The sequence below is a fragment of the Anopheles coluzzii genome, chromosome X, assembly GCF_943734685.1.
Source record: "Anopheles coluzzii chromosome X, AcolN3, whole genome shotgun sequence".
Classification (NCBI taxonomy): Eukaryota; Metazoa; Arthropoda; class Insecta; order Diptera; family Culicidae; genus Anopheles; species Anopheles coluzzii.
The window spans coordinates 8,522,452-8,548,365 of NC_064669.1; the positions used below are offsets into that span (position 1 = coordinate 8,522,452).

At 44.9% G+C, this 25,914-nt stretch overlaps 1 protein-coding gene across 1 annotated transcript; it reads left to right on the forward strand.

Annotated features, from left to right (window-relative positions):
• Positions 1-23,569: 23,569 nt before the first annotated feature.
• LOC120958191 (antigen 5 like allergen Cul n 1-like) lies at positions 23,570-25,324 on the forward strand. The gene has a single exon (XM_040380820.2). It carries the CDS (start codon positions 23,839-23,841, stop codon positions 24,619-24,621), a length of 783 nt encoding a protein of 260 aa, XP_040236754.2. The 5' UTR covers positions 23,570-23,838; the 3' UTR covers positions 24,622-25,324.
• Positions 25,325-25,914: the final 590 nt, after the last annotated feature.

Sequence of the window (25,914 nt, forward strand, 5' to 3'; positions counted from 1 at the left end):
CAGACCAATCAACTATCCTAAGCAAACTAACGATGCTGTACATACAGTTGTAGCTAATAGTACGTAACAAACTTCCCTACCCCAGCTCAATTCTCACCCCGTCAGCAGCGACACTGCTGCAAATAATCTGTTTTATACATTTCCCCGGAAAACACTTACTCGACCGTCGCACATCAGCAATTCAAGCGTCGCTTTGCTTTTCGTCTTGCTTTGTCCAGCTGAAAGCTGGGCAACACACAACACCCGGCAGCGGAGGAGACCGCCTTGTGTGACCACAAAATCGTTTCCACCTTTTTACTGCAGTTGTGAATGAACAAAACCAAAAAAAAAAAAACAAACGAACATTTTCTGCAGTAAAAAAACGAACTGGATGTGATGGTGTAAAGAGTGCGATGCACTCGGTCGGAAAATAGCTACCACCAGGAAGCTTCTTTTTGTGCACTCGGTTGGTTTTTTTGTTCTCCCGTCTTGTGTGCGCCAAAAAGTCTATCAGCCCTTGCAACCAATTGCAGAGGAGCGAGCAAGAGACAGACAAAAGCGGGCACACAACACCGAAACTCAGCAACCGTGAAACGCCTCCTTTCGGTAGCCGGTTTCGGTGGTCGGGAGCTGCCGAAGCCACCCCAAAAAAAAAAAAAATCCTCAGCCCAACACGTTGCGCCCCACCCGTTGTCGCTGTCCCTTGGGGACGATTTCTTTCCAATGGTTGATCTGGCGGCGAAAATCGAAAGCTCACACACTGGCCGAAAATTGACTTCGGTCTGTACGGTGAGGGTTTGGGGTCAAGAGTGCCGGGCGGCAGCGTGTAGGCTGCTTAAAGGCTGCCTGTGTGTTTTTGTGCCCGGGCATCAATTTGGCAATGGAAGGGCAAAATGTTGCAGCAGAGCGATCTTTGCTGGTTTCAAGACACTTTTAAATCCTACTTTTAGCTTTGAAGAACTGTAAATGCTCGATTTCTTGTTTTTATAGTTAGAATCATGTGGCGCATCACAGCAGTAAGCGCAACCGCTTGCTAGCTGCCTGAAGCGGTGCCATTTTATTTCCAAACCTCCGCCAGCGATCGGAAGCTATCGAGCTCAAACAATTATTATCAGGCAAAAGCATAAAAGATAAATAAACCCCGTTTTGGCATTGTTTTTTTTTTTTAAACCATTCTCTCCCTCAGCATAAAACGCTCAAACGCACTACAAAACGCCAACGGAACGGTAGAGCGGTAGGGAAGCACAAAACAAGCAACGATAAAACAAAACAAAACATTACTCCATTCACGGCCTCATTCACGGCAGCAACCAGTAAAGTGTTCTCTCCTAATTTCGATTGACTATTAACTTCTTTTCCGCCTTCCCATCGAGCGGCACTCTGCCCGGCGCGGGCATCGGGGTGGAAAATCGGGCCAAAATGTTCAACAAATCGCGCAGGAAAGCGAAAGGCGAACACACATACACAACCCTGAAGCTCCATCTCTCTCTATATCTATCTCTCTCGTTCGTTGCGATTTTTCCGAAATGCTTCACTCGCACACCGGGCGTCCTGTGGTTGCGCAAAGGACGAACAAGTACCGCCCCGTCCTTGCACGCTGCCAAGCGGTGGTGGAAATTTGCAGCACGCCGCTGCGAGGCCACGCCCATGCCACGCCGATGCTCCAATCGCGACGCTCTGCCCGAGTTATTAATTAATGCCGCGAGCAGTTGCCATGTTTCTCTTTCGCTCGTTAGCGGCTGCCGCTACCGCCCGTATATCCTTACATACACACACACACACACACAGTTGCAGGCAGGTTTAGTCCGAGAGCGGCAAACTCAATTTGCTGTGAATCAAATGCGTGTAATCGTTTAAAGCTTCATAACGAGCCGCGGTAATCGAGAGGGAAGATGAGAAGAACGCACGAACGGTGGAGTGTCACTGACAGAGCAGAAAGGGAAAGAGAGAGAGAGAGAGAGAATAGAGAGATAGAGAGAAAGAGGGACAACTTTTCCCTGAGATTGCATACAATCAATTCACGTCCGTGGTGGACTTCTGTATGTGTGTGTGTGTGTGTGATAGGGAGTATTTTACCGGTCGCTTAATTTGTGGTAAATGTTTTCTCCCTTCTCGGCCGCTTTTCTTCACCTCCTCCACCCTCCTTCGCTCCCTCGCTCGTGCGATGTGAAGGAATTTCAAAGAAAATACATTTTACAGGCCTCCATTTTATCTTCCCTCAGGTCCTCGCGGCGACCCGCCCCGCCCGTTCGCTGTGGGCGCGGGTCTGATCAAAATTAATTTAGTAAGCCCAATTTGCTAAATTATTCACCATTGCGGTTGGGACTCTAGTGTGTGTGTGTGTGTGTGTGTGTGTGTGTGTGTGCGTGGCCCTTTTACCGCCCGTACCGGGCCCAGCAATTCGCTAATTAATCCGTTAGACAAATAGACGACCAACAGCAACCGTGGCGTGGTGCGGAAGGGCGCTGCCAGTACAAATTGGAAGGGTCCTAATCTAGGAAAGCACTGGCAGCGACCGGCAAAGGACACGGTGGATTTGGGGAGGGGACTCGCGTACTGCCGCGTCGTGCTTGGTTTTAATTGCCGAAGGTCCTTTGGAAGAGATTTAATTGACGGAACGTTTTCGGTTTTAGCGTTTTCGTTGTTGTTATTATTATTGTTATTATTAACATTTTTCGCATCTCTCTCTCTCTCTCTCTCTCTCTCTCTCTCTCTCTCTTTCTCTCTCTCTTTCTTTACGCTCGTATTAATTATAGTGCGGGCTTTCTGTCTTGGCGAACAATTAATGAGCTACAATAGCGTCTTGGGCGAGCAAAGCGTCTCATTTGCATTCCTGGCTTTATTTATTTTTTTTTTATTTTATGCCCCAATGCAATTGTCTCGTTATGGATTGCTAGTGTGTGGCGTTTGGAACGGCTCGGTAGTAGCATCGATTGCTTTGATTCGTTTCGACACTGTCAGATGGATATCAATTCCCGCCCAAGTGTACATAGTGAAGTACAAATCAAATAAATCCTCTCTAATCAATCTGTTTATAGAAAACAGCTCCCTTATGATGTTGTAGGTATTTTTACCTCAGAATAATCTTACTTTTACACTACCGAATTGTTCATTTATGAGATGACATAGTCAAGTTACGGTTTTGTTTTTCTGGACCGTTCCTCCTAAATTAAAATCAAAATATTCAAGTTATAATCAAACGTTTGTAATGACAGGTACAAAGGTGCATGGGATGGTCTAAATCAGAGATGTCAAACTGGCGAGGTCGTTCGGTGTGGCCTGCGATCGCTTGAACCCAACATTATTTTGTATTTCTGCTTCTACAGTACATGTCAGTCAATTCTGGACAACTTTGCGGATTTCTCTACTAATTGCCAGACCATCCGTCGTCATAAAAGCTTATCGGGGTTTCGCCCTACCTTCGCTCTATACATGGATGCACACAATAAAGAAACGAATTCCAAAAAATTTTCAAGACATAAAAGAAAAACCCAGAAATGTGTATTTTGTCCAAAACGAGCATTCAATTCCGTAGATTTTGGTTTTGTTAAATGGTTCCAAAATACAGGGTTTTCGAGGATTATATAGACATGTTCAGCGAGTTGTAGATTCGTTCAGGCATATAATAGACTGTTTCAGCGAGATATAGAATTGTTCGGATATAGGCGTAGACATGTTCAGCGATTCTGTAGTGCTGTCATTTGTTTTGTTTACACACTGTGTCGCAGCATTCATTTTTTTATTCTTAAAAGTCCTAAAAGTAGCTAATAATCATTCCCCAAGCTGTTTAATACATGAATTAGTTAAAACAAAAATATTTTTACGAAAACCGTTTGTTTACCTCCAGATGAGAATGATGCAAGCTGCAGTCCAAGGAGTACGAAAGTGACAGCTCTACAGTATAACCGAACATGTCTACGCCTACATCCGAAGAATTCTATATCTCGCTGAAAGAGTCTATTATATGCCTGAACGAATCTACAACTCGTTGAACATGTCTATATAATCCTCGAAAACCCTGTAATGATAATTCTCTTTAACTCATTATCAACCCTATCCAATGAATACGATTTGTAAAACAATATTTCAAGGAAACACTGACGTTTTAGCTTCAAGCTCATACAAAATTATAAATGTCTGGAACGTACCATCTCATACTGTAATGCAGCTTTGGAACATTTTTTTTAAGGAATGCATCACTGGTACATGGTGATCGAAATTGCAAAGTCGGCGAGAAAAAGGACTTTGGAAAATTAACAATATTGCAAAATCTATAGGAATCAAAACCGCAAGCTCTGACACTTTGTTGGCATATTGTTTTGGGAAAGTAACAGGTCGAACCCTTTTTAAGGCATGTGTTGCATCAGAAGTTTCAGCACAACACGTGTTACTTTTGATAGGATGCTACAAACGATTTCGAAGGCTTCCATCAGGCAACATCATGGGGATTATATAGACTACAGGTAGGCTTATGACTATTATTTTGGTCGCTGTAATAAATTAAGATTTCTATGAAGCAGTCCCAGACGAAGACTGAACTGGACGAACCGACCTGTAGTAATGTATGGACCATGGAGAGGTATCAACAATAAAAAAATCACTGTTTCTAACGTACATAAATGACAAAAAGATACCAAACTATCTACATAAAATTATCTCTTCTGCCTTGGATAAACTAATCAGTTATTTCCATTATTTTTGCGTACTAAAACTTGTTTTGTTGGCACAAAACTATACAAATTTTGAAAATAACAGAAGCACAAGGCCAATCGAAAATAATCTACTACAAATGACTGTTTGTAATACGTCACTTAGATTTTATAATATTTGTGTTGTATTGAAGATTTCACTGTTGTTACTGCTACCCCAATATGAAATGAAAGGAAATGCCAACGATCTGATTTTTGTTTCATGTAAAGAAATGAGTTTGACATCGCTGGTTAAAATGAGCAATTAATAAGAACTGTAGTATAGAGGTAATAGATGTTTTGTAATTCACTTCTGCCTCCATTGCCAAATTGTTAACTTGTTGTTATTCATACAATGTTTTAACAGCTGTAATAAACGTAGCTATCCATAAAAAAAAACATTAAAACAGGATTTTGTTTCATATTATTTTAATAATTATTTGCAGTAAATAATTCATTTTCATTGCAGAATTTGACTCTGTCGATCGTCGGCTGTAACAGCTGCCATTATGATGAAATTGACTGTCATCAAGGTTTTCAAATAGGGCTGTCTTAAAATCAGACAAATTGTTCTTATATGAATGGCTGTTTAATTAATCCATTTGGCGATTTTTTGTAATGCAATAAGAAAATGAATTCCTGATTGAGGACTAGGACAAACCACGATCCTACTCATATCAGTGACGGCTGTCATTTTTTTTCCTTTGTCAACATAGTCATGGATTAAACTTTTTCCTGTTGATGGCTCATTGAAGGGGTTTTATCCGTAAATTTAGCAAAATTCTTTCCAAAATCTCCAATGAAGCCTACATCCCGAGAGCAGCCTTTCCTATCAGGAATCAACTCAAACTCGATTTGCTTCATCACAACAACATCACATCTCATCTCCCGGCCTCCGTTTGAGCCTCCTACCTCGAATCCTCCCGAAAAAGCCTAAAAAAAAACAAACCCCAAAACTGAAGAAATTGTTGCGTACCACACTTGTCTGACCTGCGCACGAAACCGTCCGGGGGCAGCCGCTTTCGCCATTTAAATTTCAGGAGACAATGTGCCCGTTCTGTCCGTGCCCGCGTTACAGCACCTTCGCCGGCCTGTGCCGCCTAGAGCAGGGCTAATGGCGGGGTTTGGCTCTTTCTTCACCCCTGGCAGATTGGTATTATCGTCCCGCGCGCGCGCGCGCCCGCTCGTCTTGCCGCCTGTCGCCCTTTTTTCATCGCCACCATTACTTACTTTTCCACAAAGCAATTTAGCCGAGATTCAAATTAAGATAAACGTATAAGGATATTAAAACATAATATGATATTTTTCGCAGATAAACCCCGACTCACCGCGCCCGGTTGCGAACGGTGCTGACAAACTGGAGTGCCGGGACGTGCTACGCTTAGACGGTAGGGCACGTGACTGTCGGGCTTAGTGGATGATACAGGGATAAAGAGTGAACAAGAGAGCATTCGAGGGAGATCGAAACAGAGAGTGTTTGTGTGTGAGGCAAGCGTGAAAAAAAAGGATACAATGAAAGTGATGCTCACAGTGGGAACATGGCGATCAAAGCGATGAGGAAGAAATATTTAATAGAAAAAAGGGGAAAAGTCATGTTTCATTCAATGTTTTTCTTCCCATTTTTGTAAAAATAACCATTAGATTTGTTATTGTTTAGCATTATATTGTTTGATGACTAAAATTTGTTGGCTAAAAGTGTTCATACAGCTTTTCTCTGAGTTACGCGACGCTCGAGTTACGCGAATATTTATTTTTGACTGTTCGTACGTCAAATTAGTTCAATTTTCTCCATCAATTGTCAAAAGAAAATTATTTTGCAAAAATTTCTAAACGTTTTAAATAATAAAAAATAGATAAATTACCGAATTTTCTACACAAATTGCACCAAATAAGTAATGTATTACATAAATGAAATAAATTTAATCAAAAATAATTATTAATCAAGTATTTTTTGGCAGTAAAACGTCATATTCGACATACACGAATGTCTCTGGAACACATTATTCCCGTAACTTGGGGAAAAACTGTACTTAAAAGTTTATTAAATATAATAAGGAAAGAATATTTTTGCCAAGCTGAATTGAAGCAAGAGGAACATTCCGCCCACAGTGCCAGTGTGGCTGATCCGGTGCCGCACTGGACCGGGGCAGATGAACAGCATACTTGACACAGACACTTGGCTTTGCCGCGCGCACCATGCCCGTGGGTTTTTGGTCCCCTGGTGTGTGTGTGTGTGTGTCCCCGGGACGATACCGCAGGACCTTTCTTTCAAAGCCCAAGCAGAATCCGGCACGAGAGCTCGTTTATTCAATTTAAGAAGGCAGGACCGGGCGAAGGGTCCCTTTCGCAGTGCGAGAAAGTCTCATCCACGGGTTTGTGCACACAAAAATACACACACATACAGAAGGAGACAACCCTCAAGGCTCCGATTACGGGTGTACCGTTTCCCGTTTGGTCTGGGCCGCTTGTTTCACAATTTATGATGCACTCGCTCGCTTGTTTGTTTTATTTTTATCGATTTCTGGATGATGATGATGATGATGACGATGGTGATGATGAAGGTCCCGGTCCAACCTCTCGTAGCGTTTTGCATACCGGTGGGCCGCCCGGTGAGTGGCACCCTGTGGCTGCGAGGGAAGTGTGTGTGTGTGTGTGTGTTGTGCGCGATAAATAAGCATTTCCCGTAATTATGTCTAAACAAAGCTACAGTGCAGTTGAGATCCTGCTGCGAGGAGGAGGAATAATCGGTTTGTTTGTTACGATTTTTCTTTCGCCGCTATGTTTTAGTAGTCTTTGTTTTGATGCTTTCAAGTGTCATTTTTTTTCATCATTCAATACGTTTATTCACATTATACGTTTTTGTTTGATGTTTCAATTTGTTATTACTGTTGCCTTTAGTAGCTTTTCTTTTGCAGTGCTATGTTACTTGTTTTTTTTTTTCATTTTTTCAATTATCGATTTTAACTGTAAATAATTTTAAAAAAATAGACCACATGGTTTACACATAGTTTCATATAAATGAATTGAATTGAATGAATTTTATTATTATTATTATTATTTATTTAATTCAACGGCCAAAGTGGCCTAATTGAAGATAAAAAAGCAAGCGTTCTATCATTGAAATTTACAGGATTTACAAGTTAAATAAAGACGTTCCACTACTACAACGTTTTTTTTTACAAAAATGATGATAATACATAAATAGCCAAAATTGCTTAAGCAGCTAATTTTGGCAAGCTAAAGATCATTGCTTGAATTTGCCTTTTGCAGTAGATACACGGCAGCAAAGTTCCAGGTGGTCCTTCTAAATAGCGCCAAAGCAGCTTCCTTAAGCTACGGTGCTGGGGATTATTTTGCTTTGTGTATTATTTTCAAGCAAGCGTCATCGATGAAATAAACAACAGGATTGGTTTTGTTTGTGTACATGTGTATATTTTTAAATGCTTTATAGTAATAAATTACACGAAATGTGTAACAATTTATTGTACACTCACAATCACTTCCCTCAAAATCCCTTCTTCAAGGAACTAATCTAACTTGTGCGGCAGCAACGAGATGATTGACCGCGTCAGTCTTTGACACTTTGGCAAGAGTTACCTTGTACAGATGCCATGCATTAAAAAGCTATAAAGTTCCACAAAGTTCGGTACACTTTCTTAACAAGCCTTCAAGTTCCATCATGAGCCATAGACAGTTAAAAAGCGCCATAGTTCCGCAAAGTACTTTCATATTTCTCAATCAGCCACAGACTACGACATCGGAATGATTTTTGTTAAACAGCCTCAAAACAGCTATCGAGTTCGAGATGGTTATTTGGGTAGTTATGCGTAACACTACATAGGCCATGGCAGGTGTCGAAGTCTATCTTTGAACTGCGCTGAAGAAACTCCAAAGTCAAATGCATCGGAGCTAGCATTGAACTCCGCCGACATACGAATCGTTGGGTCTGACCGACCGGCACTGGATCTAAACTGAGGTATCCGCAGAATATTTCTAGTCCTAAGCGGGCGAGATGGTGCATTATTATATTTTTGCATGTGTTTTAACAATCTACACAAAACTTACTGACTGCGTGGCTTTATCACATGATTCTGCACACATGTTCTATTGTTGCAATCCGTCATCTAGTGGGATTTTTTTAAATTTTTTACAAACTTTTCGTCAAAGCTTATTAACGGTCATCTCAATCTGCTTAAGCAGCTAACAAGTATCGTATGAGCTACCATGAGCACCTTAAGCAGCTTGAGGCATTGTTTAGGCCTTTCTACTATTTGTTCATCGTCATGTCAGTAAAACTGCGTGTGTTTAATAAAAAAGTCCTAAAAATGAGCTAACAAAACAATATTTACTTGAGCAAAGGGATAATAACTTTCCTTCTTTTAACGAAAAAATAATCCTAATTACACTTCAACACCATCCGAGTTTGGTTCGCATTTGGATAAAACAGACCGGCAAGCAAGATTAGCTTCTACCCGCGCGTTTATTTAGGACGCTTCGGGACCACTTGACCACAGCAAGAGCGCGTTTTGCGAATTAAACCGCGCCTGGCCAGTGGTTTCCTTTTGTTTTTTTGGTGGGGATTGAAGAGTTTGAGATTTGAAGAGTTTTCTTCAAGCTCGTGCTGCAAGCCAGATCGATGAGGTGTTTGACGCGTGTAGGCAATTGGCAAGCCGACACCGGGCTCGAAATTGCTGTAATGCCTCCCCACCCCCGGCAAAAAAAGGATCCCGACACCCAGCATTGAACGCGCGTGGGCCGAGGGCGACGAAAAAACGCGCAAAGTCCCCTACTTTGTTGCGCATGTTGCCACCTTTTCGCCCCAACGGGCTATTGCTTTGGCTGAATGTTAAGAAAGCGGAGGTCGATTCGACCCGCTTTGGTGGTCTCGGTGACACTTCCGCTCGCGTTCAGCCCCCCCTCCTCCTCCTCCTCTTTGTAAGCATTTGCTTCACACATGTGAGAGCTCCTCATTAGGCCCGCGGTTCGGAGCTGTGAACCATTTATTAAAAACAAATTGGACATACTAATTAAATTTTATCATCGTGCCTGCATCACCGCGTCGGCAGATTCCTTTGCACGCACCGTTGCAGTGTCGGGGTAGGGGCTAGACGACGCGGTAGGACGCGGTACCGCTTTCACGCTTCACTGGCTGCGACATCTCGCAGTGGAAAACCCTCGCCCCCTTTCACCGCTTTCCACCTTTCGGTCTGCTTGTCTTTCTCCTTTCGCCCTTCTTGTCATGTGTGTAGCACACACTTTGGCAACGGCACCATCATCAGGCTCGTCATCTTCGCGAGACACTGATACAACGAGCTAACAAACAACCTCATCAACGGGGAAACGCTCGCTGCGAGTGTGTGGAGAATTGCCGCTCGCCCAGCGCTAACGATCGGCCCGGTTTTGCCGAGCGTTGATTGCCTCGAGAACTCATTTCGCCGCCCTGCCCCCGCCCCACCCCCGAAACACAGTGGGAAACTGTGCAGCGGGGGGGGGGGGGGAGCAACAACGGAACGGACGAGGGGAAGTCGAAAAACATGACGACACTTTATTACGCGCAGGCAATGATTTCTTTAATGACTTTCAACTGTAACGCGTTTAAATTTATCATCCGGTTAATATTGCTTTCCTTTTCCTCATTTCGGCGTGCGTGTGTGTGTGTGTGTGGCTTTTTCCGCTTTGTGACTGATACACTTACCGCGTAGCAGCCTAAAGGTAGGCAAAACGGTGTGTATGTTTAACTTAAGTGCGACGAGCTGGAGGAAAAGTATAAAATTACGGAAAGTAAACTTGTAAGCTGTTTTGTTGTTTATTTTAGTAATCAACTTGTTCATTTGGCCCAGTTACGCCATTTTAAATACCCTTTAACTGCTTGGTGTACACCAAAAGAAACAGATCTCAAATTCCAGTTGATGAACTAAAGCCTGTCTCAGCCGGTCTCGTAGTACAGTCGTCAACTCGAACGACTTAACAACATGCCCGTCATGGGTTCAATCCCCAAATAGACCGCGCCGCCATACGTAGGACTGACTATCCTGCTATGGGGGGAATCAATTAGTCACTGAAAGCCAAGCCCACAAGTGGGTACAGGCAGGCCTTGACCGACATTGGTAGTTGATCCAAAGAAGAAGAAGAACTAAAGCCTAACGATTATATGACCTGTAACAGATCCTGAATTCATACTACGATTGTGAAGCTTGTATTTCTATTTTTATTGGTTTTATGACTGGTTCTGTACCAGATCAATGTCAATCAATGTCGGTCCTGGGATTGGGATTGCTCTCCAGGAACTTTGTGCAGATACCTTTTTGGACCCATAACTGTTCCTTAAGCCATGTTGTTCCTGAAACTGATACAGAGCTCATATCGGTTCTGGAACTAATTCAGAACTCACTTCGGTATTTGAACTGATTCCGAAACTATTTCAGAACTGGAACTGATCTGAAATCCATACTAGTCCAAAATCTGGTACAGAACCCATATCGGTCCTAAAACTGATTCCGGTTCCATTTCGGTCCTGGAACTAATGCCGAACCCATATCCGTCCTGGAACAGATCTCCAGCCCATACCGGTCCTAGAACCTAGTTTGGCCCTGGAACTGATACAGAACCCATACCGGTCCTAGATCCGATAGAGAACTCATATAGGCCCTGGAACTAATTCCGAACCTATGTCATTCTTCCAACTGCTCCCGAACCTATTTCAGCCCTGGAACAGATGCCAAAGTCCATACCGGTTCTTGAACTGATTCCGAACTCATACCGGTTCTGGAAACGGTTTCGAATCCATATTTTTCCTGAAGCTAATTCCACACCCATATCCGTCCTGGAACTGATTCTATGTCCATACTGGTCTTTGAACTTATACTGATTCCAGAACTGATACAGAACCCATATCGGTCTAAATACTAATTCCGGTTCCAAACCGGTCCTGGAACTGGTCCCGAACTCATATCCCTCGTGGACCAGAACCTGAGTCAATACCGATCCTAGAACCTACTTTAGTTCTGGAACTGATACAGAACCCATACCGGTCATAGATCCAATAGAGAACTTATATAGGCCCTGGAACTAATTACGAACCTATTACGGTCTTTGAACTGATACCGAACCTATTTCAGCCCTGGAACAGATGCCAAAGTCCATAACAGTCCTTGAACTGATCCCGAACCCATACCGGTCATGAAGCTAATCTTAAGTCCATTCCGGTGCTTAAACTGATTCCGGTTCCATATCAGTTCTGGAAATGATACCTAACCCATACCGGTTCTGAAAATGGCTTCGAATCCATATTCTTCCTGAAGCTAATTCTGGACCCATATCCGTCATGGTACTGATTATATGTCCACACTGGTCTTATAATTTATACTGATTCCAGAACTGATTCAGAATCCATATTGGTCCTGGGACTGATTACGAATCCATTTCGGTCCTTGAACTCATTCCGAATCCATTGATATCTTTGAACTAATACAGAACCTATTTTAGTCCTGGAACTATTACAGAACCCTTCAATATGCTGGAAACGGTTCAGCATCCATATATGTCCTGGCACTTCTGCTGGACCCATATCCGTCCTGGATCTGATCTAAAGTGCATAGCGATTGTTTAACTGATACAGAACCTAAATGGATCCTGGAACTAGTTCAGAAATCCATCTTGATCCTTGAGATAACTCTGAACTTATTTCAGCGCCGAGAACTGAGTCTAAGTCCACACCGGTGCTAGAATCTATACCGCACCTGCTAAATTCTATTGGTTCTGAAACTTCTCGCTTTATTAAACTGATCCAATTACTGTATCTAGATCAGACTTAGTGATGGAACAGATCACAAATCCTTCCCGCGCCAGGTACATTACCTACTCCGATCATGCAATTGGGTCAAGGAATCGATCAAATTCTTCAATTTCGAATCTCCAATTCTTCCATCGAATTATGGCCTGAAACCTGTCCGGGTCGTCTGTTCCTTTTCCAGTCCTTATCCTTGGTCCCTGTTCATCGTTTACCGCCTTTGATCTTCTCACTTCCTTCCCAGTGTCGATATGAAGAGTACCATTATTTAGAGAGTCCTGTCTCGGAACCTAACTCCAGTGTCCTATCATGTCCCATCTCGTTGACACCAAGTGTTGTCTCACTTTGTATGTCTTTTTTTATCAACAAAGCGGAAGCAAACATACTTAAAAGTTGGAATTCAGAGATTCATTTTACACAAAGACTCAAAAGAGCCAACCGAACCAGCAGTATAGTAAAAGAATATCTCAGCATCCTGCGCTACTTTCCCTCGAGAAAGCAAGCGATCGTAAACGCCTTGCGTACTGAAACACTCTCCCCACGATCCTCGCACCCCGTACGCCCAACCCGAGCGCAGCAATCCGAGAAAGCGAGAAAAGAATCATCAAACACGAGTGCCAACCGTAGCTTAACTAATGAGCTCGCACAACCGTAAAGTAACGCCCCGGCGAGGCCTGTCGTACCGCCGCGGCCGGGGACCATAATAAATAAATGAGTTGCTTAATGATGTCACCGTAAAGGCAACCGAGCGCCGGTGGCACACTACTACTGCTGCTACACAAACACACAGACACTTTATTGCTTCCGATTCGGGTTGCGGCATGCCGCCGCCGCTTCTAATCAGATTCCGATTGTTCCGATTTTTCCCGTTCACCGAGCTGGGTGGGCTGACGAGGGGGGGTTGTTTTTGTCACTGGCGTGGCCACTGACACCACTTCCGGCGGCCACCGCTTCGTCAAGGGTAATAATTTTTGAGGAGATTGAGCTGTATTCGGTGCGCGGGTGCTGCACCGACAGTTGACAGCTTGTTTTTTTCCCCCAATAGCTTTCTCCTGCTTTCCGGAGGGTGAAAGGTGGAACAAAATGGTTTCTTTATTTCGGGAGTGCATGTGTACGTGTGCTTCGTTTCGGAGAGGGTGTGTGAGGGAATTTCCATTCGATACGGTTATCGTCCGACAGCACTGCACACTGACAGCAATCAGATTCCTCAAAAGCCGTGGCAATTTTGAAATGTTCAACAACTTTTGAATAAATTAATGCAAAGATTCCCGTTAAACTAGGGAAAAGCATTTATTATGGATTTTTTATAGCAAACTGTCTTGCAATAACGTTACTGTACCGATAACAACCGCCGAAATGTATGCAATTCGTCATGGTTTATACATTTACCCTGTTAAAAGATAACGATAAAGATTAATACGCCAAAATGTATGCAATCTAGAATTTTTTATATTTTTCTTTTCAATCAATCCTTACCTAGCCTTTACAGTTCTGTGCGAGAACATATGTTTGTTTAAATTACAAATATTACAACGATCTGCCATAAATTTTACCTTTTGATTAACAAAAAGATGCTTTTCATCGGTTATTTTTTACGGAAAAACGGCCCTACAACTACTATTAATCTTATTTTTTTTAAAGCAAAAGCTGTCTGTAGCTAGCTGCTCATTCATTTTTCTTTTTAGCTATCCTTTATGGTACTAAACGATGACTTAATAATATTAAAAATAGCTGCCCTGAGGTTGAGCTGCTAAAACTCTTCCAACACTTACCCTTCCTTTGCTCTCCCTTGAGTATTGTTCCTTTTGTTTTGCGATGCTCCAGTGCAACTGGAACCATAGATAATGGGGTCGTCAACATTCCATCAATTGCCATATCAATAGAAAACTCATTTTTTCGTTCGAGCTGAATAAAAAAAGCCACCCACAAAACAAAAATGCACACATTGACGCACTGTGCCAAACATCGGCATGGCTTCCTTCTCATTCTTTTATACTCCCTCCACCCGTGCTCTGCACTAAATTATGCAGGGAACAGATTTTTCCGCCCGATCTGCGCCGGGGGTCTGCATTCGCCGGTGGTTGAATTTTGATTTTTATTTGCCCTTGCTTAGCCCGGGTTTGATTTGTTGATGCGTTTCGATTCCTTTCTGGCGAGCACCGGTCTGGCAGGAAGTAGAAACAAAAACCAAACCGCTTGCCCCCGCCGGGCTGCGTTGCGCCACCGTCATCGGAGATCTCACGGTCTGGAGGAGCACCAAGACCTCCGTAAACCGAATTGCCGAATGGTGTTTTTTGTGTTTTTGTGAGTTTTTTTCGCATGATTCGTTTTTTTTTATTTGTTGCTACCGTTTGCGAGAGCTGCTTGTATCGTTTGTTTGCTTGCGTGTTTGTGTGGCTTTGTCCTTGTCCGTGTTCCGTTGGTTTTCCCGTAGCTTCAACTCAGCTTCCTTCCCTAAAAGTCGCTTCCTTCACCAGTCAGCAAAATTCGCGACTATACTCCCCGCAACGCCATGTGTATCCGCTTTTAGACTTTACCGGTGGCCACTTCTTCGAACACACTCTCACCGGTGGCGATGATGATTGCAACCCGCACACACACACACACACTAACAAGCATACATATATCGCCAAACACACACACACACACACGGGTGGTAGAGCGGGTGAACATTTTCGCCTCCATCAAAAATTCAGCACGCTCACGCGTGTAGATTGCGAAATAAATATTTAATAATGCACTTCACCGTCGCCATGTGGAACACGACCACCGATTCAGGAGAGCACGGGGGTGGCAGCATCACGGCCCAAAAACCGAACTAACCGAGCATTAGTGATGCTACTCCCCATCCCGGGCCGGGCGTTGAAGGCGCTGCGAAATGGATGCGGTTTGCGGCACTACGGTATGGGAGCGGAAGGACGAGGAGCTGATAGCCAGATGTTATGGCAGCAATACCGAGACTGCCGTGCATCAGAGCCGACCGATCCGCCCCAAACTTCCGTGCTGTGAAGCAACAGAGCCAACACGGTGACGATAAAATGTGGCAGCAACAACAGCAACGGCACCCGCTGAACAACAGCAGCACCGGGTATGCGGGGGGAAACGACCGCAAGGATTTGTTTCCTCCTGTTCATTCACGGGCACGGTACACACACTCACATTCACACGGCGTACAAGCTTTCATTCGTCCTAAGGGGGAAAGGATGGAGCGATGGGTGGACTTACAACTTACCGGGCGGAATCGTTGCCACAGTGGTGGCAATATGTTTCGGTCCATTTGCTGTTTGGTTTTGGGACAGTGATTCTTCACTTTTAACGCTTAGTAGCGTCGCTTCAAGCGGCTCGGTACGGTAGTGCCGTGCTAAGCGCTTGGTCTACCACTCAGCCGGACGCTAGTTCGAACCCCTTTTCGGAAACTGTTGCTTTTTTTAATTATATTAATATGATGTTTTGTGTCGTGTTACGTCTCATTCCTCCACAAACAATACTGTTTTAAAACGCCTAAAAGTATGCTACCATAAAACAGCTACCCTATTTATTTATTCGAAATTCAACCAAAACTGCTTTCGATAGTCATTTAAAAGAAATTCGTTTGTAGGACTAATACAAAAAAATATTTTTTTATGAAAAGAATTACAAAAAATATATCAAAGCAATTTTTCCCTTTCTGCAGGAATAAAACAATAACAAAGTCAGTATCATTGCATACATTTAGGCGCATAATAAAACCAAATAAAAACTCTTGCAGGGTTTCTTTTTTTAAATCACTTACACCATGCAAAAAACGTTTTTCACCGCCTGAAAGTGATTTTTCAACTGCTGTCACATATTGTATTGTATTGTACCACAAAGAGCTGTCAAACTCAATCCAGCATGAGAGATGTTGAAAATCTTGTGGGAGTGCTGAAATAGTACGTGCAACATTTTGATAGCTGATGAAAAACATATTGCAAGCAATGCAAAATGTTGTTGACATTGCAAATTGAATCGGAAAACTCTGTGCTACTCTATAGAGAGTAATTAGCACCTTATAGTATGCAACGTGTACATTTGGGATAGTTTTTTTACACCCTGAAGGTATGCAGGTAAATGTAGATTTAAACAAAAACAAGAATTTCATATTTTTGATAATCGAATTGATTGTAGTATCAGGCAATGTTACATTTTCACTGAAAATAGCATCTCATCAACATCACCGTCATTTGTTTAGCATGTGGCATAACGTAAGGCGTATTTCCTTCCAGCACTGCAACCTGAAGTGGTTTGAACAATGATGCTACAAAACATTGTTTGTGGAATGCGTTGGTGTAGCAAGACACGCCTTCCAAGACAAGATTAAACGTAAAACAATGTTCACGAAACTTGCTTTGAAATTATACAAAATAATGCTGCTTCACTGCCAACCACTCATTGCATACCTTTAGGCGCAACGTTGAATCATTTTTATTTTTCGTCCTGCACTGTTACACAGCCTTTCCACCTGCAGGCGAATGGACGGTGGCGCGTGGGTTTTACGCTCCCCACCTAGCACCAAAGCCGAAGGACGTAAAAGTTTTCGCGTAACGTATTTCCCGGGCTGGCGGGTGGTAGTTGTTGCCGGTGTTGCCTTTTAAATTTTATTTCCACACTCTCCACATGCCCACATTTCGTGCTATGCGTGGTTTCGCTACCATTCGTCCGGGGGTGCCGGTTGGTACGGCGATCGAATGTTGGCCGGGTAGCCGGGGTTGATGTCTGGTTCACTTTACAGTTTCTGTAACTGGTACACTTTTCGCTGGTTTTATTTTATTGCTTGGTGCGTGTTTCGGCCTTCCGTTTTCAGTGTGGTGTGTTTGTGCAATTTTCGCTCGGTTGGGTTGTGTTGGGAGGCTTAAAATGTTCTATTTTAGCTTCACATTCATCGTTTGCAACATGTTTCAAAATTTGTTTAGCACTTTTGTTTTAAGGAGCATACCTCAACCAAACTTCATTCGGCCAACATCAGGTTTTTGGTCCCCTACATCCATGCTCTTCTTGCCAAAAAAAAACAACACACACACACCCTCCCAAGCCACAGTTACGAAGGTAATTTACGATCGGAACCATCCGATCGATTAGGCGTAAAAGTAAATAGTTGCTTTGCGCCCTTCCCACCGCTACCCAGCTTTATACATATTTTACACCACGGGCAGCACCGGCACCTTGCCCGGCCGACCCGCCCGAGATAATCAGCTATTTACATCGTTCGTAATAAATCACATAAATCACAAAGCGACACGGCGCGCCGTGATTGTAAGCGTAGCCCCTAGCATCCCGACGAAGCCGGACGGTAGCATGCGGCAAAAGGCAATCGGGTTCGGGCACGCATGATTGGATGGCAGAGAGAATGCCGCCACCGCGAGATGGAGAGTGGGATGGAGTGCTTCCTTCTTTCGTTTCTTTTTTTTTTTGCTTTTTTTTTTCATCGCCCCGCAACACATGTTTTGGGAAATTACTTCGTCGCACCCGTTGGACAGGGGCAGGCGGCCACATTAGGGTGCGCGCAGGGCACAGCCGAGTGTCAAGTGTGTTTGTGGTTGCCGCACGGTGAACGTTGAGCAAGCGTTGTTTTGTCCGGTCCTATTTTGAAGGGGGTTTTTAACACACACGAAAAAAAGTATTTTCGATGCTTACATTTGACCTGCTTTTCGTTGTTTAGCTGAAATAAATTTAAAATATGCTCATACTTTCACAACAACATCCTGGCACCCGAGAGCGAGCCTGCCGGCATCCTTCCCATCTTTTCCCATTTTAGCACCCGAGCCGAGCCCACTGTGTGCCTCGCTTCGTGGAAGGGACCGGTCCCTGTTTGCGTGCTCTACCGCTCAGCGGGAATGCGTAATTTGTTTTCGCTTAATTAAAATTAGCTCTCGGTTGTGTCACCTCATCATCGTAGCCCGGTTCGGGGCTGGGCGTGCCCGGCGGGCACATACATCTCCATCTATCAATCGTCTGACAGCCGTCCTCATACGGTGTGACACCGGCGGCTACCGGAGGTTCAGCTTCCAGGGCTCGCTCGCTTCGTTTGAAACGTGAATTAAGGGTCTGTGATCTGTGATAGATCATTCCGTTGAAGGAATGTTAAATACGCACACACACACACACACGCGCGCGCGCGCTTCGTAAAAAGGACGGCAAGTGATGGAATGCAGAGGAGAAACAGTTTATGGGAGAAATAGTTTATCATCCCAGTTTTGGGGCGGCATTGGTGGAAGTTTTGGCTGACGTTCAAACAAAAGATCTGAGAGGATCATAGGCTATGAGTTTGTTTGTGGGAAGAAAAAAATGGCATCTCAATGGTGTCCAAGGCGATTATAATGATCCTAATGTGAGTTGGAAGCCGCCAAGAGGGCTAGGAAATTGACTCTCTTGGACATGAAAATAATCATAAGCGCTCTCTGAAGCCTTAGCCGCTGGCGTTAACTGTTCGTTTATCTTGGAAAACTATCCAATGGGGATTTTGAAGAAGCAGAATTCCAGTTGGCTATAAAGTTTAGCCAGAATATCACAGAATATCACAACCTTTTTCCTGATGCTTCAATTTGATGCGTTCTGCAAATCTCACATTTTCTGGAATCATTAGATTATAATCGATTTTATGCAAGAATTTCTTGTTTTTTTTCTTTTTTGCGCATTGCTCGGTGAGCTAGCCAGCTGGGCTTTGATACAGTGTGGGATATTTGGGTATGTATATAGCATCTTTCTTATTATCACTGCTGATTGTAATATCCTTTATCTCTTTCATATCCTATGGGTATTTGGGTATTTGGTAAGAATTCGTAAGAATTGAAGATTTCAGTAAAGGTAAAAATGTTAAATGTTGGGCCGGTCGGCGACTCGTACGACTTAACAACATGCCCGTCATGGGTTCAAGCTCCCAATTTTCCCATAAGTAGGACTGACTATCTTGCTACGGTAATCAAGAAATCACTGAAAGCCAATTAGTGGTACAGGCAGGCCTTGACCAACAACGGTTGTTGTGCCAAATAAAACGAAAAAAAGGGAACTAACTCATGGAGAGAATGAGGCGGATTATGGAGTACGTAATGTAGTACAACATGAGGAAAATTATCGTGCATTAGATGAACGTTACAAATAGCTAAAAGATGAGAGATGTAGGGCGTCAATATCACCTAAGAAGAGTCTAACAGTCGCCAGTACTTGGGCACTTTTGGGCGTCTATTTGATAGAGTTTTGGTAACAAGTAGCTGATAGCGAGTAAAATAAAAGAATGAACGCCTTGCTTGACCAGACATGGAGAGTCATTTCCGAATTGTCCGTTGAAACCGCTTTCTTTTAAATCAAATTATAAGTTCGGTTGGGTCTCCCACTTTGCAAGGTAACATGTTCTCCTGCCTTTACGATGCGCTTATGATAGCTACCTGCACTGTAGCTCAAAAGAATTGCCCTATATTTCAACTATCTTCCCCATGAACCATATCATGCTGAACTGTATCATCTATAGTGAAACAAAAAATACTTCTATAGCACAAGCTACACCCCTGACGAACCGCCCGGTCGATCACGAACGATTTTCGACGAGTTCCGAATGCCAATGCAGCTCTTCCACCTCACACGATGCAGACTGAAGCGTTGCAGCCGACGACCATGCCACACCCGTCGGCCAGGCGCGGCCGCAAATTAGCAGCACCGAACCCGACCGGGCACCGATCATTCATCGTGCATTAGGAACAACATTAGGCTAAACGGCATCAACCGGTATCGCTGGCTGGCAGTCAACCAGCGCTTCCGTCCCGTTTGCGATCGCCGTCCGCTTCATCGCGCTCCATCAGCGTCCTTAAAAGTGGCACCCATCCGAGTAGCAGCGTCACATGGAAGTACCAAAAAGCCAGTCACTGAGAAAACCCTGCGATCGCGGATTCAAATGATAAACTACCAACTGTCAGCCCATTTATTCCACACTAATGAGCAAAGCCGTTCCCTCCCATCCATCATTCGCAGCTTAAAATTCGCCTCTTCCGCTTTTCGCGCAACTGGGAGTAAACAAAACTGCAAAACTGGTGGGCGAAGTAAGCTGTCAGTGCGGCACACATTTCGTGCCTCGGGACTTCTCGTGCGCAGTCGCAAACGAGCGGCGAACGAGCACTACGAGGGAGTAATTAATCGATTACGTTGCTGATGGGGCATTAAGTATAAAACACTTCTTGTTTAGGGTTTTTTTTTTGCATTGGCAGCGGAAACTGTGAGGACCTATTTTTGGTTCCGCAACGTTCTTTGTTGGTTTATGATGTTACGCTCCTTCGCAGCAGCAGCAGCAGTTTCCAGGGGCAACGGCAACTGATGCAGATGTTGCGTCCCACTACACACACGCGTCTGTGGCCTGCATCTAAGGGGCCTCTAGAGGGGTCTTTAAATTATGCCACCCTATCCGCTGTCTCGGTGCTTCTTCATTCATGCTCGGTGCTTTCGAAAGAGCTGATTGGAACAACAAACACACCAACGTGTCATATTTGCGAACCATTTATCAGCACCAGGTAAGATCGCAGATCGCAGGTCCAGCGATGCTTAAAACTAGGCGAGTCTCCATGCATGAGCTGAGAACGAAGTACGTCAGTTCGAATGCCGTATGATGGGAACAGTTTACCTTTCCCAAGCAACTGTGCGCTCCTCTTCTAGCTGGTGCGGTAGAGACACTTTTGCATACGACACACAACGATTCCACGAAAGCACCCGAAACCCGGTTTCGGTTTCGGTGGCAAAAAGGCGTCTGCGTCACACGGTGAGTTCATTACCCTGCGCCACCGGCTAGATCCGTGCCGATCATCGGCAAACACTAGCGCGCACCACCACCATGGGCAATAAATATCTTCGGCAGCCCATCGGCAGATGTTTCTCGCCGCTTGATCCTCTTCCCAACCTTTCTTTCGGGCATCAACTAGCACCCTCTCGCACTGTCTGTCTCTCTCTCTCTCTCTCTCTCTCTCTCTCTCTCTCTCTCTCTCTCTCTCTCTCTCTCGCTTCTCGCTGGTGTGTGATTAACAGAAAAAATGTGCAAACAAGTAACGAAAATGTCACCGATTGCTAACCAGTGAGAATGATGGTGTGGGAAGGATTGATTTGCTGCGACTTCTGTGTACATAGCTTCAACAGTTTCATTCATAGAACAGTAAAGTGGAGCCAAAGTGTGAATGAAGGTGCAGATGAAATCGAGTACTCGTTTGATGCTTCTACTTCTTGGAGTTTCTTCTTACTTGGAGTTTCTACTACTATCAAGATATTCTAGACGAGTCAGCTCTTTTTTTTTTTTTTTTTTGATTAACCAATATCTAGTTCTTCTAGAACAAAAATGGCGTGATCTAGATGACATCAATGTACTTGTCATTTTCTTATTTGGGACACCAATTATTGTAAGTTTAGCATTCGCTAGCTTTTTTTAGAGCGACTGGTTAACCATGACATATGATTGAACTCACGGCCACATCATCCATGAGTATTATTCTCTTTCCTGGTATTGTAGGAGCCGGTGCGTCTACCCATTGTAACTCTTGGCTGTCCTTGAACTTTCCGTCAATACGGACAGGTTTGACAGAGATTCTCGATTTATCTCTACACATGATATGATGTCGCAAGAGGCCGCATAAGTACAGCACAAACTAGTGAAAACTCCTAGGAAATACAAAGAAATACCACCAGCAGATATTATTCTCACCCAAATCTTCAAAACGCTACCATCAAATGGAATACTTTCACACTACAATTTGATAAACTGTCACAGTATTTGAGAAAGACAGAACAACCATCACAGCGATTTGAGCATAACGAGGGGTCCCCCCTCCTCTAGAGATAACAGTGTGCTTTCAGGATCTATAGGATTTAGGTCAGGTGTTACTACCTTGAGCGTACGAGGAGATATCAAATTCGTGCTGTTACGAGATTTTACGCTAAGCTATCTGATAGAGCTAGCACACTTTCTTGTATCTTTGTGACCTGAAGTGATGCATTCAAAGATCAGACTTAGAGTTTTCAATAGCTTCTCTTTTTCTGTAGTTGTTAATTCTTTATTGTTGATGGTCAATACACTCTCCAATCGAACTCTGGGACAGTAAGGATTCTTGGGTAAGCAATGACCCCCCGAGTAAATCTATCAATAATACAGGTTAATATCTTCCAGTGCTCTAATATCTACTAAAGCTGTGTATACTAATGAAGGTGCACGAAGAGCTCTCCACATAGACCCCAACTAGTAGACAACTCAGAAAATACTACCTGTCTTGAAATGGAGTTCTGCCAACCTGATGCCAACAAACTTCCAAACTAAAACACCCTTTAAAATAGACCGGCTTTTACTCACTACCTCTTTCGCGTCTTCGAAAGCTTCCACACTATCTCCCCAATCTCCCGAAAGATGAGTAAGCTAATCAACCTTTTAAAATGCCATAGCGAGCCGGGACCACCATCAGTATGCAAATATCGGGCCGAGCCGTCTTCTCGCGTTTGAATCAGGTCCCGCCGGACCCGCCCGATCCGAACCGCGCTGTCATCGATACGGTCTCACAATTCCGTCCATCCATCAAATCCCATTTATTACCTTCGGCCCAGTAAAAGAAACTCCTGCGCAACCGCCCAGGCAGAAGCCAGCAGCGACCTGCCGGGCCCGGGATCTGCAGGTGTTAAGCCCAGCTGATTTGAACATTGGAAGGTGTGCGGGACAACACCAGCAATAAAACGAATCGCACCCACTGACCTTGGCAATCCAGTGCCAGAGTGTCTCGGGAGGGCATTACTTTCCCGATACAGTTACATTAGCATCTTCGTTGTTGTTGTTTTTTTTTTTTGTTTGTTCTCACTTTGGTGACATCGAACCGATTCGGCAGTCAACCGCGGATGACTAAACCACGGCCACCCGAGACCTGAGCCGGTCGGGCGATCGGAGAACCGGTTTCACCAAACCTCTGGGGCAAACCAAGAATACAAAAAAAGAAATGCTACGAATTGGCCTTGTGGTTGGAGCGCGATTTCCGATATTCGTTCGCGTTTCGCTTGCGCGCATCGCGTTATCACACGTGCGGGCGACTTCCCGTGGTTTGGAAATTTTGGGGTCTAAAATCCCGGACCGCTCGAGCCTCTCGCTTCCCCACCCGCCCCGCACGTTCTGGTATCATCCTGCGGCTCCGGATCCGGTTTCGCACAGGGCGGCGGGTGTGTGTGCAAGACCGTCCCCACCATGCTGGGCGAGTTTCGCACCATGCTGGAGCACGGCACCGTTCTTGGCAGCATCGTCTCCGTCAGTCGCTGCTCGCAGCTCGTGCTAAGTGTGTGTCGTGCCTGCTTTTCCACCCCGAGGGTCGGTAGTGCCAGCAAGGGACGTGGGACTTGGAAACTTCCCCGAAGCAGCTGTCTGTGATGGCAGGATCGACGCACCGGCTGACGCTGGGCAGTGTCATGGTGCTGCTACTACTACTACTACTACTGCTGCCCGGCCATCGCTCCCAGACGAGCAACTACTACTGCCAGCGGAGCATGTGCCCGACGGGCGATGCGCACGTCGGCTGCTACGCGGAGCTGCCGTTCGGCAAGTCCTGCCAGGGCCAGAAGCCGCAGCTCGTGCCGATGACGCCCGAGCGGAAGGCGATGATCCTGCAGCAGCACAACCGGCAGCGGCAGCGGCTCGCCCTCGGCACGCTGCCCGGGTACGGGCCGGCCTACCACATGCCGCAGCTGTACTGGGACGACGAGCTGCAGTACCTGGCGGAGGTGAACGCGCGGTCCTGCGTGTACGCGCACGACCACTGCCGCAACACGTACAGCTTCCCGCGGGCCGGCCAGAACATTGCGATCATCCGCCACTTCGGCCTCAACCTCACCAAGGAGTCGGTGTACACGTACATCATCGACCACTGGTACAACGAGTATCCGCTCGCGACTACCTTCGTCGACCAGTACCCGGTGAACTACGTCGGGCCGGAGTTTGCCCACTTCACGCAGATCGTTAACGACCGGGCGGTGCGGATGGGCTGCGGCATGGTCAGCTGGGAAACGTACAACGGGTACGTCTGGACGAACGACTATCTCGTGTGCAACTACGGCTACTCGAACGTGATCGGCGACCGGTCCTACACGAAGGGACCGGTTGCGGCCGGCTGCACGACCGGCCGGAGCGTCGTCTATCCGGGCCTCTGCCTGTGAACCGATCTCTCTGTCTCTCTGTCTCTCTGTCTTTCTCTCTCTCTCTCTCTCGCTCTGCCTCTCTGGTTGGCGGAAGCGCTGCAAGCGGAAGAGCTGCCGAAGGCAATCAACGCAAGGGAAGGGTAGCAGGAAACCGTTCCGATGCTAATTTCTGCGAAAGCACTCCCTACGATCTCGTCGGACGCTCTTCAACTCTGTCGGTGGGGACAGAGCGCTGCACAGCTTGGAACGGTCTTATCAGGCGTGACCGGGCAGGTGTGACTGACACTCTCACCTTCAACATCGCATCGCATCAACCATTCAATCCATTCGTGACGTGTTGCAGCTGTTATAGGATGTTATAGCTGCCGCTTTGTTGTTTGTGCTCGTGTAATGTAGCTGTTTGGAGTATTCATTAAGTAACATTCGCCCATGACGATTGCGAGTTATCATAGCCTTGCGCGCGTGTCTGTGTGTGTTTGAGTGTATGTGTGAATATGTGTGTATGTGTCTGTGCGTGTGTGTGTGTGTGTCGAAGCTCATTTCATTCATCTCAACTCTGCGCTTCTGTTGTAGCCAATAAAAAATAAGACCTGACTCACGGGATAGCTAAAAGCATTGTTGCTGGCAGAAAAGAAAAATAAATATCCGCTTCCTAACCCCCCGACCTTTTCGACATTTATCGAGGCTTTTACAGGCGGGGAAGGAAGAGGCAAACGTTAGAAAAAGAGTTTCATTTCATTCTTTCATTTCCTTTCCTTTGCTTTTACTTCCGTTTATGGTCTGTGTCTTGCCAATTTGCTCGTTCTCGCGTTTAGATTTGAAACGCTGATATCTATTGGGCTGCGTACTCGTTGGCTGTTTGCACTTTCGCTGCCACGTATGCAGCCATTTGGGTGGGAAAGCTTTGCCAGTTTGTATACCAGTTGCATGCAGGAAGTGCGAAATTGTATGCGAGCTCTGCTTCAGGCTGTTGTGCTTAGCAAAGTAAGGCTGCGCTCTATGATGCATCGAGCAGGTCAAACAAACATAACTTGCACTAGATTTCGATTACGTGATTGTAAACCTTTACAAACTGCTGGCATTTTGGAACCTTGTATTAGCGTGCTATGCTTTTAAATGTACTGAGCTAACAAAAAAACTGGAAGTAACTATACATTTACGCTCAATTTGCATGGTTTGCATCCTAAGAGATGTTTTTACACCGTTTTCGAGCCGAAATAAACAATGCTCAGCTGCTTTTGAACATTTTTCTTCTGTAAGTAAACATTTGAGGTCCAACTGAAATACTGATAACTATCTGAGCTTCGTTTA

What these genes read in the sequence shown, in the direction of transcription:
- LOC120958191 (XM_040380820.2), top strand. Translation starts at nt 23,839, where the DNA reads ATGGCAGGATCGACGCACCGGCTGACGCTGGGCAGTGTCATGGTGCTG.